At 36.1% G+C, this 19,366-nt stretch overlaps 1 protein-coding gene across 10 annotated transcripts in view; it reads right to left on the bottom strand.

Moving 5' to 3' along the window:
• Nucleotides 1-10,299: 10,299 nt before the first annotated feature.
• TLE1 (TLE family member 1, transcriptional corepressor) overlaps nt 10,300-19,366 on the bottom strand; it is a 114,288-nt gene continuing 105,221 nt past the window's right edge. For all 10 annotated transcript variants that reach the window (XM_031945486.1, XM_031945485.1, XM_031945488.1 and 7 more), the window contains 5 exons: nt 18,757-19,004; nt 14,329-14,476; nt 11,881-12,031; nt 11,092-11,168; nt 10,300-10,925 (listed from right to left, as the gene is read on the bottom strand). In XM_031945486.1, the coding sequence (XP_031801346.1) occupies nt 10,818-10,925; nt 11,092-11,168; nt 11,881-12,031; nt 14,329-14,476; nt 18,757-19,004 (732 nt within the window). In that variant the 3' untranslated portion in view covers nt 10,300-10,817. The remainder of the gene's footprint in view (nt 10,926-11,091; nt 11,169-11,880; nt 12,032-14,328; nt 14,477-18,756; nt 19,005-19,366) is intronic.

Genomic DNA, 19,366 nt, shown 5'->3' with positions numbered 1-19,366 from the left:
TCCTTGTCCATAGTCATATTCAGTTTTTCCTCTGAATTTTATACAAAGGTCCTTATCCATAAATCAATATTTTATTATCAAAGTGTTTTTTAAAGTATTGTCATTATATAGCATATATTTAATGTACTTTAAAAAAGTAATGGTTAGGATTCTAGGAGATTAATGTGGGTCTTACCTGTCACTTTATCAGGAAATGGAACTTATTGTATTCTTCAAATGATGATAATTGGCTATTCACCTGCACCTTGGTCTTGGTATATGACCTGAGGCTTCAAAGTCAACAGACTGGCAAAATAGACCAAGTTATGGTACATGGATGTGATGGAGTACCATTATTCTATCAGAAAGGATGAAGGGGATAGTTTCAGAGAAATCAGGGAAGAACTGTATCAACTGATACAGAGCAAAGTGAATAGAACCAGGAGACCAATTTATACAATAATGATAATATTGTACAATCAATTTTGAAAGATATATGATGAACAAAATGGCTAACTACAATTTCAAAAGATTCATCCAGCTATGAGAATTCAGACTGAAAATTGAGGCATATTGATATATTTGACATGGTCAATGTGGGAATTTATTAAAAGACTTAAAGACTTATTAAAAGATTTATTTAAAAGACTATGTAAATTTTAGCCAATGATGATGATAATGATATTTCATGTGGAGCATCTTCTTATAGAAAGGTGAGATACTCATTATACAGATGGAGACATACATACAGGCATATATATATATATATATATATATAATTTCAGACATGGCCAAAATAGGAATTTATTTAGATTGACCATACATGTTTATAATTGGAATTTTGCTTTTCATGCTTTCTTAATCAGAGCAAGGGGTCAGGTTAAAGAGAAGGAAAGTGAATTTTAATTTAATTTTAAAATATTTCAAAAGTCATATGACTCCCTGAAAATCATAATAAAATTTTTTAAAGAAGTTATAGGAGAAGAAGAGAATGACTATTAAACCAAACTATTAAGGATGGATAGTACTTTACATTCTAAACGTGAAGCTATGTATTAGCACTATTACAATTCCAGAGTGCTATGCAATGGATTCAGTAGGATGAGCAAGTAAATTGAAAAGCAAACTAATGTCTCTTCAGGCACTGGAACCCAGAGAGGAAATTTGCTTCCAGGTGGAAAACGTGATGCAATCAACCAATGAATCTCTCACCCGAAGAACAAGAGTTTTTTCTTTCTTATGAATTGTCTTTTTCAGGGGGCAAGATATGGGTCACTTCATAGAACAGCAGAAAGAAAACCAGAAGGGCAAAGACCTGAATAGATGAACTTCTCTTTGATGCTGATGATTTAGATTAGAGAAAAGGAAACAGTTTCTTCCTGTTCTTTATTCTTCCTATATAAAATACTCTCATGAAATCTTCTGCCAGAATCACCTGATTTAACAAAAGTAAATGAAAGAAAAGAAAAAAAGAAAACCATTGATCAGGATGCTAACATTGGATAGGAACAATGCCTCTCATTTCTGATGTATCAGAAGAAACACCTGCTGAAATTAAATTGGCTTTGCATTTCTTTACTTCAAGGTAGGGGTAAATGAGAATGTAGAAGATTGAGGAGTGAGGGATTGAGTGGGGAAGATATACTCTGATGATCCATGTTGTCCTGATTCTACTGCTAAAATCACAATTAGAGGGACATACTTGGAAAGGAGCAAAAGAAAAAGGGATGACAAAAATCCGGTTCCTCTTTTTCAAACCTCCCATTCTCCTTCCAATTTCCCTCTCTGGGAATTTATAATTAACCTGAGCTACCAACTCCTAACTCAGAAATAGTTCTCAAAGGCTTTGAGTGTCAACTGACCAGTAACTGGATTAGATGGATGACAAAGTTTATCTATTTCTTTTCCTCAAAACTAGATGGAGAAATGTAATTGCAAGAAGAGTAAGGTGGCCCAATTCATAGCTGGAACAGTGGTTACTAGAATAAAATGGACTTTCAAAAAGGGAATTTATAGAGAACTTTAAAGTTTGAAATACCCTTTAAATGTATTATTTTACTTGATCTTCTCAGTCCTTAAAAACCATTACATTGAATTCCCAATCCCTATATTTATGCACACATGCATTTTTGATTTCCTTCACAAGCTAATTGTACAATAATTCAGAGTCTGATTCTTTTGGTACAGCAAAATAATGTTTTGGTCATGTATACTTATTGTGTATCTAAGTTATATTTTAATATATTTAACATCTACTGGTCATCCTGCCATCTAGGGGAGGGGGTGGAGGGGGTAAGAGGTGAAAAATTGGAACAAGAGGTTTGGCAATTGTTAATCCTGTAAAGTTACCCATGTATATATCCTGTAAATAAAAGGCTATTAAATTAAAAAAAAAAAAATCTCAGTCTTAGGAGTGGGGTCCTATCAATATTGCTATCTCCATTTTATAGATAAAGGGACTTAGTTACATAAAATTTCAATGGCTTTCACAGTTACAGAATTTGCACCCAGGTCTAATAAACCCATTACCAAATCCAAGCCTGTTTATGGTAATGCTCTTGTGAAGTGAAAATGAATGGTTAACAATCTTCAAGTTTCTTTCTTTCCTTCCTTCCTATCATTTTTTGTGAGATAGGGTTTTCCTATCTTACCCAGAATGGAAGTCCTCTCAGGTCAGTTTCACTATTGACCATCCCCAAAGCTTCGACCTGCACCATTTCCGACCCGGACTAGATTGCCATACCCTCTTCTTAGGCAGCTTGGTGACCACCCACAGCTAAGAATTCATCATCTTCGTGCACTTATGGGCGTTAGCCCTCTGCAGCTCAGAACTCCAAGATCAAGTGATCCAGCAACCTGAGCATCCCTGGGAACAGAGAAATTAAAAGCATGCACCATCATGCTCAGCTTTGACGTTTCTAAGGGCAAACTCTCACCAATATTCCAATAGAAATACATTCATATTCACAGGTGCAACAGCACAAACCTATTAAAGAAATAAGTGTCAATCACAACTTATCCTGTGTTAAAAACTGTTCTAACGCCCCCTCTAATCTTTCTCCAACTAGTTGAATGGTGACAACAAATAGTAGACACAAAGCCCAATTAACCTATGTTGATGAAAATTTGAGACTTAGGGTATAAAAACCTGGCTTCCTACTTTATCATGGAGAAGCACACGGTATTTGCTTGTTAAGTGTAATAAGTTGGATTTTTTTTAAGTCATGTTTTCAAAGGATGAAGTAAGTTTGAGTTCATTTATTTACTTCAAGGGAAAGGCGCCCAGCCAGATGGCAATGGAAACAAAGGCCAGTCTTCTTCAGCATCACCCAGGGCAAGCTTTCCACTGAACAGCCTCCCCAAGGGTGCCAGTGGCAGGAGTGGTTTCAGTGGTCCTGACACTCTTCTGATTGAAACTAGCCCAAGACCATCTATTTCTTTTGCAAGTTACCACCATCTGGTAGCAGTTCAGTAGTCTGCCAACCTGGGTCCAGCTCAAAGTGGAAACCTCACAATGAACTGAGTGTCCTGGGATAAAGCTCTACATTATCCATCTTGGGTTTTTTTGAGTACAAGTAGGATATTACTCATTTATCTTTATATGAGGAAACTTTTAATTTTTTTTAGTTTATTATTTTTAAAAGGGAAAGGGAGTTGTGTGTACAGATACTCGGATTTAACTTTCTTAATACCACTTCCTTTGCCTAAATGTACCAGTAGCAGGGTTGGTGTTTTTTTTTTTTAAGTTATATTTTTCAGCCAACTACAAGGGGTCAGAGGCCTAAAATGGTTGATGATTCTTATTTTCCTAGCAAGTTAATGAATGGTCTCTCATTTTAAAAGCTAACATGATTTCATACAACTTTGTGAAAAATGAAGATGTTATGTGGTATGATATCTAGAAACAGTTCCAAAGGAGTTCTTGAATTCTAAAATTGGATGGCAGCTAAGATGATTCAGCTCTAGTCTTATCTCTTTGACCTTTGAAAGTAGCCACTCTGCTTATTTATAAATACTATTCACTGATGGGACATTACCCATTATATCAGGCAGCCCATTACATTTCTAGAAAGTGACTTGTCAATCTTTTGCTATTGTGCCAAAAATCCAAATCTCTAGAATTACCTTTGTGTTGTATTCCTCTATTAGAATGTGAGTGTCTTAAAAGTAGGATCTGTCCACTTTTCTATATATGCCCAGGACATAACACATGTTAAAAGATGAATTATAAAACTTCTTTTCATTCTTTCTATTCAGGGTTCAGACAATAGTTAATCTCAAACTATGAAGTCTGACAGTCTTGTTTCTTAGAGAATGATGGGTCATTTCAGATCTGTGAATTCTTGATTGTAGAGAGCTCCTAGAGGGAAATTTTTCCACCAATTCATATTAACAATTACTTTCTAATTGGTGAGCACTGGGGTATTGACAACCCCAAAGCCACATGCCTAATATGGGGGCCTAAGTAGCACAATGGATACAGTACTAGATATGGAATCAGGAAGATCTGAATTCAAATTTGACCACAAACACTTGATAGTTGTGTGTTAATAGGAAAGTGACTTTTGCTTCAATTTCCTCATCTGTAAAATGGGGATAATAACCCCTACCTTCTAGTACTGTTGTAAGGAGCACGAAATAATATTAAAACAGTTAGCACTGTGGGTGGAATGTAATGAACACTATATGTATGTTAATTATTAGTGAAGGCAAGATTTGAATACAAGTTTTCCTATCTTCAAAGTCATCTGAACATAAGACCCCACTAATCTGTAATAGAACAAATATCTATCTTTCTGTGATGATTTAGATGAATCAGAAGATAGTGGAATTGTATGAGAATCCTTTTGGTCCTTGTGTCATAACTACAACTATCCAGAGGCTAAGGGTCTTAAGGGCAATAAAAACAAGAAATGTCGACTATAGTTCAAAGGTGATAGAAGCTGTCCCATATTCTGTTGGCCAATTTGATCCCTAACCCACAGAGGAAGGAGGCTCTGATAAGACAGTGATCACAGATCCGGGTCCAAAGGGACATCACTCAAATTTCTTTTAACAAAAGATCTTATACCAGTTTAGTAAAGATTTTTAGCTGTGGCTCAGATAAAAAGCCTAGAATCACTTGTTTGTCAGGTGTCTAAAGAACATGGTTAAAGAAGTGATGGATTTCTGAAAGTAACAAGTTTGGGGTTTGGGGGTTTGGTTTTTGTTTTGTTTTGTTTTTTAACTCTTTCAAACAGTAATTAGAGCAGAGGGAAGAAGTGATCTTCCTTGGCAAGATGTAATATCATCAAGGACATCAGCAATTTGGAGGAAGAACTGAAGCCTGAAATACAAGTGGAGTTTCTAGATATGAAGCAGTTCATATGCCAGATGTTGAGAGAAGAGTCTTGAGAAGTCTTATCTTTTCTGACTACAAAGTCAAGTTCAAAATGTTCAAAGACTCATTTTTAAGAAGAACAAAACTTAGGAATAACACCCCATATCTCCTTCCTCTCCTCTTAATTGTTGGGACAACTCAAGCAAGCCATAAAATTGTCTGCAATCTTTTCCTTCTATAAAATAAAAATTCCTGCCCATACTTCATAGAACATTAACAAAGTCCAACTAAATCACATATATGTGTTCTGAATATACCATGAGTTACTAATTTTTTTTCAAGGAAAGAACTAGGAAAACAGTCTTCACAGGACTTCACTAGGCAAACTCCATTGTTCTACAGTAAGAGGTACATAGCAGAAACTTATTTTGGAGATAGGAAGGTCAGAAACTACTATACAATATGAGATCGTGTTAAATTTTTATATTCATCACTTATAAATAAAAGTATTATTGAACACATAAAATTTAAATGCATAAATGAAATTGTAAATCTAAGAACAGGAAAAATTTTCAAACTAGATTAATAAAATAGCATTCTCTAAGAGTGATAAGGAAGGTTAGTGTAGAAACCAATTCTTAAAAGAAAAAGAAAAAAAAATTGGGTAAGCAAATGGGAGAAAACACTGCTAGCAACTCCTGAGATATAAGTAAATATTTAGTCAGCCAGTGTTTCAAAATAACACTCATGATAGACTGTTTAAATGACTTTTAGTATGTAGTATCAACATCAAGTAGATTCCTAGTTCCAAAAAACAAAGTGAGGAAATAGACTTTCTGCCACTGATTCTTTCTGGAATAGAGTGAATGAAAACAGTTAAGAGAAATGAGCAATAACCTTGACTTACTCAGACTCAGGACAGAAGATTGGTTGAAAAACCGAGGAACTACAAAGTATTACTCTTTGAATAATCAAATCTATAGAGCTTAGGATTCCAAATACTTAAAAGGAAGTGGAAGAGAAAAAATGCAAATGCATATTAAAAGACAAGAATTCTTCAAGACAGAAAAATGAGGGGAAAAAGATTGACTTGAATGTGAAAGAAAAAAAATCTGTGCAAAAAATTCTAATGAAGCCATCATCTTAAAGAATGGAGTGTAAGAAACAATGATTGATGTTAGTATCTGACCTGGAAACAATAAGTAACACCAGAGCACCAGGTTAATATCTGCCAAAGGGAGTATGTAGCTTAGAAAGTTGTTTTTGTGTAGCAGGAAAAAAATAATGAGCAAGAAATCAGACTACATTAGATGAATGGAATCATTATTGATGCTTCCAAACTCACTTGAACCACAAAAGTGGTAACAAAGTCCCTAAAATTGTTTTTAAAAATAATTATATATATATATATATATATATATATACATACACACATATATAAATATAAAACTCCAAGAGTTAGAAGGGTTAGTTTCTATAATGCTTAAGACAGCAAAGTAACTGGCTAACAAACTAATGAATACATGCAGTTTCAAGCTTTTTTCAGAATACTGGAAAAACTGGAAAGAGGATGGATATAGACAGATAGCTGGTAGATGGATACAGATATACCCAAGTAAAAATGGCCAACTTGGAAGCTATCATAAATTCTTCTGTAAAACTCAACAGTAAAAACATCATTATAGAAAATAAATTAAGGAAGTTCAACCTGGTGGCCCTTTAGGGATTAGAAACACTGAATCAGGCAATAAAAACTGTTTTGTAAGTACATTGTCTTACAGATTTCTTCAAGCTATAAGCTATGTGATTTTGTTTAGACTGGTTTATGATTAAAATGATCTCACAGATTTTCTGCTAATGAGAATGTTTCCCATTGACTGTTGTTAGACAAAGATTCTAAAGAGAGGGGTGAGGTTGGGTGTAATTAAATAAAGTAAGTATTAATCTATTAAACAAATAGTATTGGAAAAAAATTCAGGAGTCTGTTGACTTTTCTCATTTCTGAGTTTGCATTCTCCTCCTCAACCTACTCATTTCCTGAGGTACACTACCCAGTTCAGCTATGTAGATAGTCATACCCTGGCTTTTGCCATCACCCACTATACTCAAGAAATATGAAATCTCCTTGATCTTAATTGGCTTTTCTTCTTCCTCTGCCTTCCTTTTCACAGCCTTTATTCTTTTTCCACAATTTTCAATCCCTTGATCTCTCAATTCTCTGCTCTACCAGATCATTTTCCCTGAAATAGCTACTCTCTCCTCGTTTCCCCAAGTGGACCCCTTGATGAACCAATTCATGTCGACACTGTCTTTCCCTTGAATCCCTACCCCCTTTATATCACCAATTAAACCTAGCCAAGTCTTGTGGATCACTCCCATCATTTGCCTTCTTTGCTCTTATACATGTATCATTGAAGATGGATAAAATCACTCCACTATTCCAAATGAATCCACTATAAATGTTAGAAAACTTCAACTGGGTCCTCACTGCCGTGAGGCAATTCTATAATACCTCCCTTATTCACTATCCCACTCTCCACAACTGCCCTTCCAAATCTTTTTATCCCTCCCCAACCCTTTCCTTCCTCCCCGCTTTTTTTTCATACTTTACAGAAAACATTAAGGGTACTTGCCATGTGTTCCCTCTTCTCTTCCCTTTCCTCATCTCCTATCACTCAAGACTCTTTCCAGCACTCTCCCCTTCACTCCTATCTCAAATGTTGAAGTAGCTTTACTCCTTACCAAGGTTAATCCCAATACCTGTTCAAATGATTCCACTCTCATCTATCTTCTCACAGATCGCCCCCTGTCATCCACTCTTAGCACTTCTTTTTAATCTATCTGCTGCCTACAAACATGCCCCATCCTTTCATCCCCATCATTGTCTTTTATCACTTCCATCCTCCCTAAAGAGTAAAAGCTGCCATACAATAGAAGCCTCCACACTTTGTTCTCTCCCTTACAATCTGGCTTCTGACTTGAGCATTTTACCAAAACTTTTCTCTCTAAAATTATCAGCGATGGGGCAGTTAGCTGATGCAGTGGATAGAGCATGAACCCTGAAGTCAGGAGGACCCGAGTTCAAATCTGATCTCAATACTTAACATTTCCTGGTTGTGTGACCCTGGGCAAGTCACTTAACCCCAATTGCCTTAGCTAAAATAAAATAAAATAATCAGTGATCTCTTAAGTTACTAAATTCAATGGCTTTTTCTCCATCTTTATACTACCTTACCTCTCTGCAGCCTTTGACACTGGTGATCACTTCTTGATACTCTTTCTCTAGGTTTTCTGGGACACCATTTTCTCCTGGTCCTCATCTCCCAACTTCCTCCTTCTGTCTCCCTTTTTGGGTTCTCTGTATTCCTCAGCATTCGGTCCTTGACCCCACTTCTCCACCTATACAACTACATTTGATGATCTCATAAGTTCCCATGATGATTCTGAAATCTACCGTTCCCCAACTCTCTGACCTCCAAACTCACATCTCCAACCGCAGTCCAGATGTTTCAAACTAAATGCCCTCTTAAACTCAACCTGTCCAAAACAGAACTCGTTATCTTACTTCCTAAATCCCTTTCCTTCCCTATTACTACAGAGACTGCCTTCTCAATCCCTTTGACTCATAATTTAGGAGTTATCCTCAAGTGCTCACTTTCTCTCAACATCCCCTCTCCCCAATCTCTATAAAGTTACTAAGATTTCTCCATTTCATCTTTGCAACATCTTTTGAATATGTCCTTTTCCTTTGACACTGCCCTCTGAATTCAACCACTAAAGGAGTTTTGCTATAAACCAAATCTGAAGTTACTGGCCCCTTGCTCGTCCTCTTCAGTGGCTGTATCTCCAGAAAAATTACATTTGGCACTCAAAATCCTTCATAACTTAGCCCTCTCATATTTTTCCATTCTTACACCTTACACTCCTCCCCACAATATTCTTTGATCTAGTGACATAGGGCTCCTGGATGTTCCACAAACAAGGCAGCATTCCTCAGCTCGCCAGGCATTTTCTCTGGTTGATGCTCATACATGGAAAGATCTCCTCAACTCTTACTTATTAATCTCTGTATCTTCCATTAAGTACTACCTAAAATCCTACCTGCTACAGGCAGCCTTCCCCAACCAACCTTCCTTCATTCCAGAGTCCTCCCTTTGTTAATTATTTCCTATTCATCCTATAGTTTGCTTTGTCTATATTTGTTTGCATTTTATCACCCTGATTAAATGGGGAACTTCTTAAGAGTAGAGAGTATCTTTTGCCTTTTTTTTGTGTCTGTAATGCTTATAGTAGGCATTTGATAAATGGTGATTGATATTGTTGTAACATTTAGGACCTGGAATTGTCAGGACTGGGTAGATTGCAACACACCTTTATATATCATAGTCTTAGAGAGCTACCTAAACTTCAGAAAAGTTAAGTGACTTTCTCATGATCACCTAAGCAATCAGTATCAAAGGTGAACTGACTCATACATACACTGGGTATTCAGAAAGATTAAGTGATTTTTCTATAGGTCACACAATTTTTAAATAAGTATACTTTTAACTTGGGTCTTGTGACTTCTAAGTTAAGTGATCTTTCTACACACTATACTTTACACCACACTTTCTTTCAAGGTTCTGACTTGTGAATTCTTGTCATGAAAATATAATAGGGAGAATTAATTCAGATGCAGTGATTCCAGCTTCTCCATCATTTCTTCTCCCAACTTCTATCCCATATCCTCTATTCCTGTCAAACTGCTATTTATAGCTTTAACACGGCACATAATCTATAGCAGACACACATCTGGTATCCTACATATGAACTACATGAGAGTTCAAATACAAATTCACTAAACAGAACCAAAAAAAAGTTCATTTTAAAAATTCTTTTAAAATCATTTTAAAGATTCATTTAAAGATAAATTGCACTTACTTATAAAATCCGTATTAATACCCCCAACCCCATTTCCAACACCCTGACAAAAACTTAATAAAGAACGGGGGAAAACACTTGTTGGTACTAAAGCCTTTACTGTAATAAACCAAATATATTTACAATTTATACAAATGTTTAACCTTCAACAAAAATACAAAAAACATATCACAAGATGCAAAACCAGGGAACAAAGTTCATTGGAGACACCACTGCTCTACATAGGACAGAATGCAAGTTGAACTGCAAAGAACAGAAAGGTAATCTCACATATTCAGGCAATGAGAGCAATCTGTAGGAGGTCACAGAGAAAGAAAATAAAAGGCTCCAACATTCCTCAACAGACTCAGTCTCTGAATCCTAAAACCTTGGTTATCTGTCCATTCGTTTTGCCTCCATGCTTCCTTTGGGTCTAGGCAGGTGACCGTTATTTAGTTTGCTGGATGTTGCCTTCTTTTGTAGACTCGGAGTAGCTTCATGAAAAGGTTTGGAAACATCAGATTTCTTTTTTGTTCCTTAAGTTACAACCTTTCTACTTCTACAAATTCAAAACATTTTGGCCCAGTTCAACTCTAAAAGTTAAAACCACATCATGTTTTCAGTAGATTACTTCATACACTGTAGCTTTCTTGTCTCCAGAGCCAGTGACTATGTATTTATCATCCACAGAGATGTCACAGCTAAGCACTGATGAGGACTCTTTGGACTGGAAAACAAACAAACAAAAAAAAACTCGTTACTGAGAGAAGTGACTAAAAAAACAAACAAACAAAAAAAAAAAACACATTCACATACAGTTTCCCAAGTTGGAAGAGCCAAGGATAACACAGACAAGTTACATTTCTGTATAATTCTAAGAAACAGGTTCCCACCTGGAATATACTGGCTCCATAGGGCGTCCTCCAAGCATTAAGAAGGTTATCTTTCCCAGTACTCACAAACCATTTACCTGTAAGTAGAAAAGGTACATGTTAAGTTTTAACAAGAAACAGAAAAAGCCTCAAACTTATCATACACAGCTATGCTGTATTTACCTAATATTTACCTAAATTCACAAACATTCTTTTAATATCTGGCTGTTAATATTTAAACAGAAAATTCTCCAGTGAGGGAGAAGGAAGATTTAAGGGGGACTATAAAAGTCTATGAATTCATATGGATAATGATGCCCTCAACTGAAACAGTAAAGGCTAAAGGAGGGACAAGTTTACGGTGAAGATGAATTCTGTTTTCTGATATGCTGAGACAATGAAGATCTGAGACTGGAATTCATGAAAGAGAGTAGGGTTGGATATACAGACAAATTTATGTCTTAATATAATGTAAATTTCTACCATTCCCAATGTAAGTTCTGTCTTAATGTTTTAATATAATGTAAATTTCTACCATTCCCAATGTAAGTTTTGTAGAAAAAGTGGATAAAAAATTTAAAGAATACAAAATCTACATCAAGGCAATTCCACTGTCTAGAACATTTCTCATCAGTGAGAAGGATTGAAGCAGACACCCATTAGTAGTTTCAGAGGGCATTAATACAATGGAAAAATTATTATTATATGCAGCTATTTAACTCAAGAGTAGTATTTGTTCTGACATGTGAGTTTCATGTCTAGTTTAATTTTTTTAACATGTTCTAAGGATTTGTTTTCTACTCTACTTACCACAGTAAGCAAACTTTAGTGACAAAACACAGCTTTCATGAAGATGCAACTGGTACTTGTCTGGCTTATTGACATGTAGTACTTCCACATTACTGCTCTCCATGCCCACTGCTAACCATTCTCCCGTTGGGCAATATCCAAGAGAAAAGATCTATAAAAAATCAACAAGTTGATTAATTCTTTTGCATAAAAAGTTTGAGGGGGAAGAGGATAAATAATATCAGATTATATCTCTATCTAGAGTTCTTTATCTCTCCCATAGATATAGATGAGAAAAATTCATTTAGTAATGTATAAAATATAAAAAATGTACTAATTATCACAGTGTTTGATTTCAAAGCAGAAAAGCCTTAACAGCAAAATAATACAGAAAAAAAAAGTCATAAAGGAAATTAAATGAACAGTACTTTTTCTTCACTCTTAAAAAAAAAGTAAGGATTTAGAAGAACTAAGTTTCACTCAAAGACTGGGATTCTTCCCCCACAAGTGGAAAAATTTTCAACATTTTCCCAAGCTTTCACTTTTTATAAAGGCAACAAACATCAGAATGATAGGGAAAGCTATATAGAATACATTTTTACATACATTCCTAAACTAAAAAATAAAGTCATATGAATTAAGGGTGCTAACATTTTTTTTTAACATATAATTTACTTTCCATTCCCCCATCCTCACCTTCAAGAAAAGGAAAAATTCTGATGTGAAAATTTTCATGCATATTTTACTTTCTATTTCATCACATCTTCAAAGAAAAATCTTAAGTCCTGGTTATATTCCTCCCACCCCCTACTTCCATGAATTCAAAATTCTAGAAACATTACATCATCATCCCCTCAAAGACTTGATAAAGCTGGTCCCTATTCTTTTTATTAGGGACAAGTCATGAAGAAACCATTAAAACCAGCTGCTTCCAGTAACTGAAGGATCCTGTGATCATCATTCAGGGTCCCTTTTTGTTATTACACTGTTCTTTTATTTCATTAACTTGGAGCTCTGTTGCAGGCAGGAAAAACTCTCTTTCCCTTTGCTGATCTTGCACAATATCTGTCCTTGGCCCAGGGGTCCTCTAACTTAGCTTAAGTCTTCCTGCCTCATTGTCCGCTGTGACCCTCAATCATACACTCATAACAATGACAAGGATGGATTGTACTGCAGAGCGAACCTTAAAGGTCAGCAAAACTAAACTGTTCCTCTTCTGCATGTGCCATGGAATGTTCTCACTGCTGTGTCACAAACTCAAACTCTACTTGGGCAAAGGAGACAAATACAGGTGAATCAAGATGAAGCGGACCCTCAGGGGAAGTTCAAATGTAAGGGAAGCTCATAACCCCAGACCATAAAGGGCAACCACAGCCCACAGCCAGGTATCTTGAATCGATTTTAATAATGCCAGATATACCAACAGCCTAGAAGAGAATGCATACTGGATTCCTGTAATGTTTTAAGATCTTAAATAAGATTATTTGTCTATATAAGACTTAACCTGGGGGCTTATGGTATTAGATCATTCTGAGCGTTCTTTTCCAGCACTCTGGTTAGGACTTGAAAGTTTGCCAAAGGACAATTTGTCTGGGACTTTCTAGGACTTGGGGAAAAGTCTAGGATTCATACCAAGAATAGAAATTTGCTTGAAGCTGGATGAAATAATTCCCAAGCATTGTGCTTCTTCTCCTACTTTAGCTCTAGTCATTGTATGGACCAAAGGTCCATATATATTATAGGATGGTAGAGACTGATATTGTGCCTTTATTTTCTAAATTAGAGGACCATCAACCAGTTTTGCCATTTTAAGCCAATGAGAGTAGCAGGACTAGCCTAGTCCCTATCCTGAGGATGCAATCTTCCTAGTTTTTCCAAATTTGGGTTCACATTTAGACACATCTCCACACCACTCTCACCATGGGAAATGTTCATTATTTAAGTAATTTTCAAAATATCCCAAAGCTCTGAGGCTTCCATTTTTTACATTTAATTTCAAAACTCCACTTCTCTAATCAGTGACAAATACATTTTAAGGGATAAATAACTGAACTGGGATCCCCTAAGATTGCTTTGCTTATCCTCCCCTGATGAAAGCAAAACTACTTTCTAGGCTGCTGTGATTATTTTTCTCTCCAATGAGAACACTGCTTCATATTTTCCTAGCACTATTTATATATTAATCAAATAATCATCTTTTGACCTATATTAAAACAGTGAGCATATGTATAACAGACTTTCAAACACTGCTTAAAGAAAACAGTGTATTCTTCACTGCCCAAATTCCTTGAATGAAATCATGCATAAACAGAACAGAGCAGACCGGTTCAACTTCTGCTTCGTGAGCCTTGGCCGATGGCACTCTAAAAACTGTGGGCATTTCTCCTTCTTTAGAAAAAAATTCACAAACTAACCCTTCCTTACGAAATCAAGGTGCATATTCAAAGGGAGAAAAGAAAGAGTCCTCACCTGGGATGTGAAGTCATGCTGCTGTAACTGCCGCCCTTCTCTCAGGTCCCAGGACCTGACTGTATTGTCCAAACCTCCCGTCCAGAGCTTGGTGCCATCATTCGAAATGTCAATACAGCTGGCTCCATCTGTGTGGCCCTGGAATTGCCTGATAAAACAAACCCGATTGAATAATGATTTCCTGCCAGAGCTCAAGGTAAACACTGTTGTATTGTTAGTTTTGGACTGTGTAGGCATGTGTCATCTCTTCTGTGTCTGCTGATCTGTAAGATGAAGCTGCCCTTCCCTTGGGTAGGATATGAAATTGTACCTGCAAAATGTTTTTTTGTGATGTAAGCAGTAAGGAAATAGAACTCTATTTCAGCTAACTAAACAAGAGAAGTTAAATAATTCCTTATTAGCTCCCCTTCCCAACATTCTTTCAGAAGTTCCAACTCCTCTCATACCTATAATATAAGGGCAACATGCAAAATCCCAATTTCATCCTCAAATGAACACGGTGTAAAAAGGACAAGACCTGCTTAATCATATGGATGTGATCCACCATCTCCTGCCACCCCCATTGCCATCTGTGAAATGTCACATTAAATATACTGAAGGCTTAGCAACATCACCAGGACAGGATCCAGAAGACCAAACTTTCCCATTACCATGACTGAGTCAACAAAAAGATGCCCTTTGTGCCAGTGGGTTATGAGCTCACATATTTACTCAATTCTGTTTTCAGTGTTAGAGTTTTGCATTGGGAAATCCTAACCCAGTAACAAAGGGTCATTCCAAGTTCTATTCAGCCCTCTTGACCTCAAGCTTGGCAAAAGAGAGCAAAAAGACAATTACTGATGAAAATGGCAGGGATCTCAACAAGATATTACTTTGGGGTAGAGAACAAATGCAGTATCTCAAAGTAATCACATATACACTCATTTAAGTATCTACTATGTATTAAGTACTATGCTAGGTATATCACTGCTCACTGAAATTGGATGTAAATCTACCTCTTTTATCTCAGTATCCTAATGCCTAGGGCTATATCTTATATATTAAAAAATTATTTATATTTTCATATTCCCCTCTGTCCTCTCCCACCTACTAACTACTAAGAAGGCAAACAATAGAATACCCCTTATGTTTTTGGACAGTAGCTTATACATTTTTTAAAATTATACTTATTGTTTCATTGGTCTAAGGAATTCCCGGTGAGAAAATTCTTTCAAATCACACAGATTGCTAACTGTTTCGCAACTTATAATCTTAGAGAGTTGTCTCATTTACTGAGAGGTTTACCTAGCGTCACAGAGGTCGTGGATGAAGATCTGATCCGAAATCCAAAACTGCTTGTACTGTATAAGTGCGCGTGTGCTCTCTCTCTCTCTTTCTTTCCTGTGCCTCTCTGCCTCCCAATCATGTACTATAGAAGCCTCAATTATATTTGCTGATGATGTCAAAAAATGAAGTAGGTCTTAGAATTACAATATGCAAGAGGACCTCCAAATCTCTTTTGATTCTAAGTGTCAAAGAATCCCAAAGCTTGAGAGCTGAAAGAAACTTAGTAACTGCTGTGGTCCAAGTAATACAAGACATGAATCTTTACCATAATAGACTCACTAATATTTGCTTGAAGATTCCAAAGTAGGGAGAAGAGGAACCAATCACCTCTCAAGGAAGTCTATTTGATTTTTAAACAGTTCTACAACTCCCAAACTTCAGAAGAGATGAATACAAAAGAAAAGTAAGCTAATTTTTGTTTATAAAATTTTAGGGGCTTCAGTTTTATAAAAACCCGTGGTTTTCATTTTGGTATGGATTCTCTTTTTAATAAAAATAGCCAACTTATCCATGTTTTAGTAGGACTCTACGCAGGTGTTCTGGCTGAACAATTCATCACTGATCGTCAGCCTGATGATAAGCCTTTCCAAACTTGGCAAGGATGGTCTTTGGAGAACAGACAAAGTCTGTCAGCTGGGTCACACTACAAGCCTCTCTCCCTCAGTGATTAATGTCTAGAATATGATCTACTGGCATAGCTTTCAAGACCCCCAAAGTCATCTCCAGATAATGATGAGGCATCCAAAGCAGATTTTCATGGAAGTAGTTCTTGAGATTATAGGAGAAACAAAGATAAAGGATAGAAGGCATTTTTTAATACTCTGTAATTTGGAGGATGATTTGGACTCTTTTTCAAAGCCCTTGAAAATAGAATCACTTGGACCATGTCACTTTCTGGATCACCTCCTGGACTGCTATCAGAAAGATCTGAGTTAAAATCCAGCTTCAAGTACTAATTAGCTATATAAATCTGGACAAATCACTTATCCATGTCTATTTGTTTCTTTATCTGTAAATAGGGAATTTGTAGCAGCCCCTGCTTCACAGGGTTATTATGAGGATCAAATAAGATTCTATAAACATGTATAAAGTGCTTGGCAAACTTTTAAAGAACTATATAGATGCTTGCTATTATTATCAATTATTTAAGTCATCAAATCTTGCTATCTTCATAAAAGTAGGACATTCTTTGACTTAGCCTTTAGTTACTATCCCATTAGATGCATTTCATTATATAATATTTGTTTGAAAGGTGTGTTGTAGTTGTTTTCGGCTTATATGACTTTTCCATGACTATTTAGGAGTTTTTATATAAAAAGAAAACTCCTTAGAAGAAAAGGCCCATACTCAACCAAGGTAAAATAACATGTAACTGAGCACACATGCACATGCACACATACATACATACACACATACAGAGAGAGAGAGAGAGAGAGAGAGAGAGAGAAAGAAAAGAAGAAGAATCTAAAGAAGTACCAAAGAAAGCCCAGAAACTGATTTTGTGATTATATGTGAATATCTCTATATTGGTCAAAGACATATGTTTTGAGTCTTGTTTTACAAATGGTGAAACTTAAACAGAGAGATCCATAATGTCAATTTTTCATGGTTTCATCCCCAACCATCCAAACATGCCCGCATGCATCCAACTAATAATTACTGAGTACCCATAATAGACAGGGAACTGTTTGCTATAAAAGCTGAAGCAATATCATCAAGTATCATTTACTTGTCCTGTAAATCAATAAAATTAATTCTATTGTCATGTCAACACACATGCAATAAAAATAGATTCTGCCTCTATGTTTCTTACCACATTTCTGTAAATATGGCTTCAAAACAAAATGAGCTATTGAAAATTTTCCTACTCTGGTATATACACTTAAACACATGATGGTAAGTATCAAAGGAGCATCACAAAATGAGAGATCCGAATATTTCATTACATATTTCAATTCGATTCTTAACATTTAAATGATTTTAAAATGAAACCATACTTTCTTTAATATAATAATTGCCAGTTATTGTTATTGATAAAGATGAGGGAAACCACAGATGAGGAAGAATAAAAAATTCCTTCCTAAAGACTGGAACAAGTATAAAGGTCAAGAGGACAACATACAGAAAGGACCTCAGACAACAGGATTTTGCTAGACATAAGCAGCTTATTGTATAGATTTTATTTACAGTCTAAGAGATACCAATATATTTTTTAAACCATATTGCAGGGCGATGGCCTTGAAATATGTTTTTCTAATAATTAGGAAAGTTTATATCGTCATTTCTTATCATGTATCTTCTAATGTTTGCAAATGAACAACTCCAGCTAAGAAGAAAAAGTTCTGATGAAGCTCTCTCATGACCTATGTTTAGTTTCCTCACCATATGTCTCATACTGGGTCACTAGGATGAAGATAATTGAAGAGAAAGTAAAAATTCAGGGCAGGACACTTGGTCACAGCCTTATAAAGGTCTAGGGTATACACATTCTTAAATTTTGGGGGGGTCGTGGGTAACACTTTGGCAGTCTAGTAATGTATATGGATTCTTCTCATAATCATGTTTTTTAATTCATAAGGTAAAAGACAAATACATAGTGAAATAAAACGAAATAAAAAGTTTGGTCTAGAGACTATTGATCTTTATCCATAAAATCTACCATGTCTGTGGAATATCCTCTCCTTATTGCTTATGTCTTAGGTTTCCTATCTTTCTTTAAGATTCAGCTAAAATGCTACCTCCTACAGGAGGCCTTTCCCAATCCCTTCACTTGGGCTATAAGTTTACCTCTCCTTTCCTCTGTATGTATATTGTGTGTGTGTGTGTACATACATATATGTGTGTATATATACATGTATGTATATATGTGCATGTATGTGTATCCATGGCTTCTCCATTAGAATGTAAACTCCTTTAGGGCAGGGATTATTTTTGCATCTTCTTCATACCCCCAGTTTGGCACTAAGCCTGTGATATAGCAAGAACTTAATAAATGCTGGTTGATTGACTACCAAAAGCAGTCTATGAATTAAGAGCATTATCTTTATCTAATCAAATAATGCATCTTCTGAAAGTTCTTCTTCAGGGGCCATAGTCACCTACCTGACCAGTGTCTGGTTGTGCAGATCCCACACTGCGATGTTCCCATCGCTGCAGCAGGAGAAGCAGACCTTGGAATCGGGGCTGATCGCCAGGGCATAGCAGGCAGGAGCCGAGGATGTCAGCTCAGCTTTGATGCGTGGGGTCGGAGCTGCCAGGTCCCAAATGGATAATGTACTAGCTTCTCCACCTACTATAAGGGTGCAGCCATCAGGGAGCAATTTACAGGAACGGATGTAATTATCTCTGTTCTGTGAAATAAACATTAAATTACTACAGTGCACTGCCCAATAAAACATAACACTATCCTTCCAACACTAGTTTGGTTTTAGACTTCAGATTTGGGATGTCTCAGGTGCCAAGAGTACAGCAAAGAGAACATTCAAATTCTGACTTCTCTGTGCTATCTTCAAAAGTCATCACAAACTCACCTTAACCTATACATACAATAGCTTTTGTTTCCCTGCTCTGTCCATCTTTACACAGTAAAGGAGTCATATTAAATTTACTTTTCCACAACTAAACATAAGGCTGCATGCTTATTTCTCTGAGAATAAATAACTCTGGTTTATAAATTCTTTGCCTCAATCCATGAATTACTATTGGAATACTA

Source organism: Sarcophilus harrisii, chromosome 1 (genome assembly GCF_902635505.1).
Source record: "Sarcophilus harrisii chromosome 1, mSarHar1.11, whole genome shotgun sequence".
Taxonomy (NCBI): domain Eukaryota; kingdom Metazoa; phylum Chordata; class Mammalia; order Dasyuromorphia; family Dasyuridae; genus Sarcophilus; species Sarcophilus harrisii.
The sequence above is the reverse complement of the archived record's forward strand: the minus strand, read 5'-3'. Positions and strand labels throughout refer to the sequence as shown.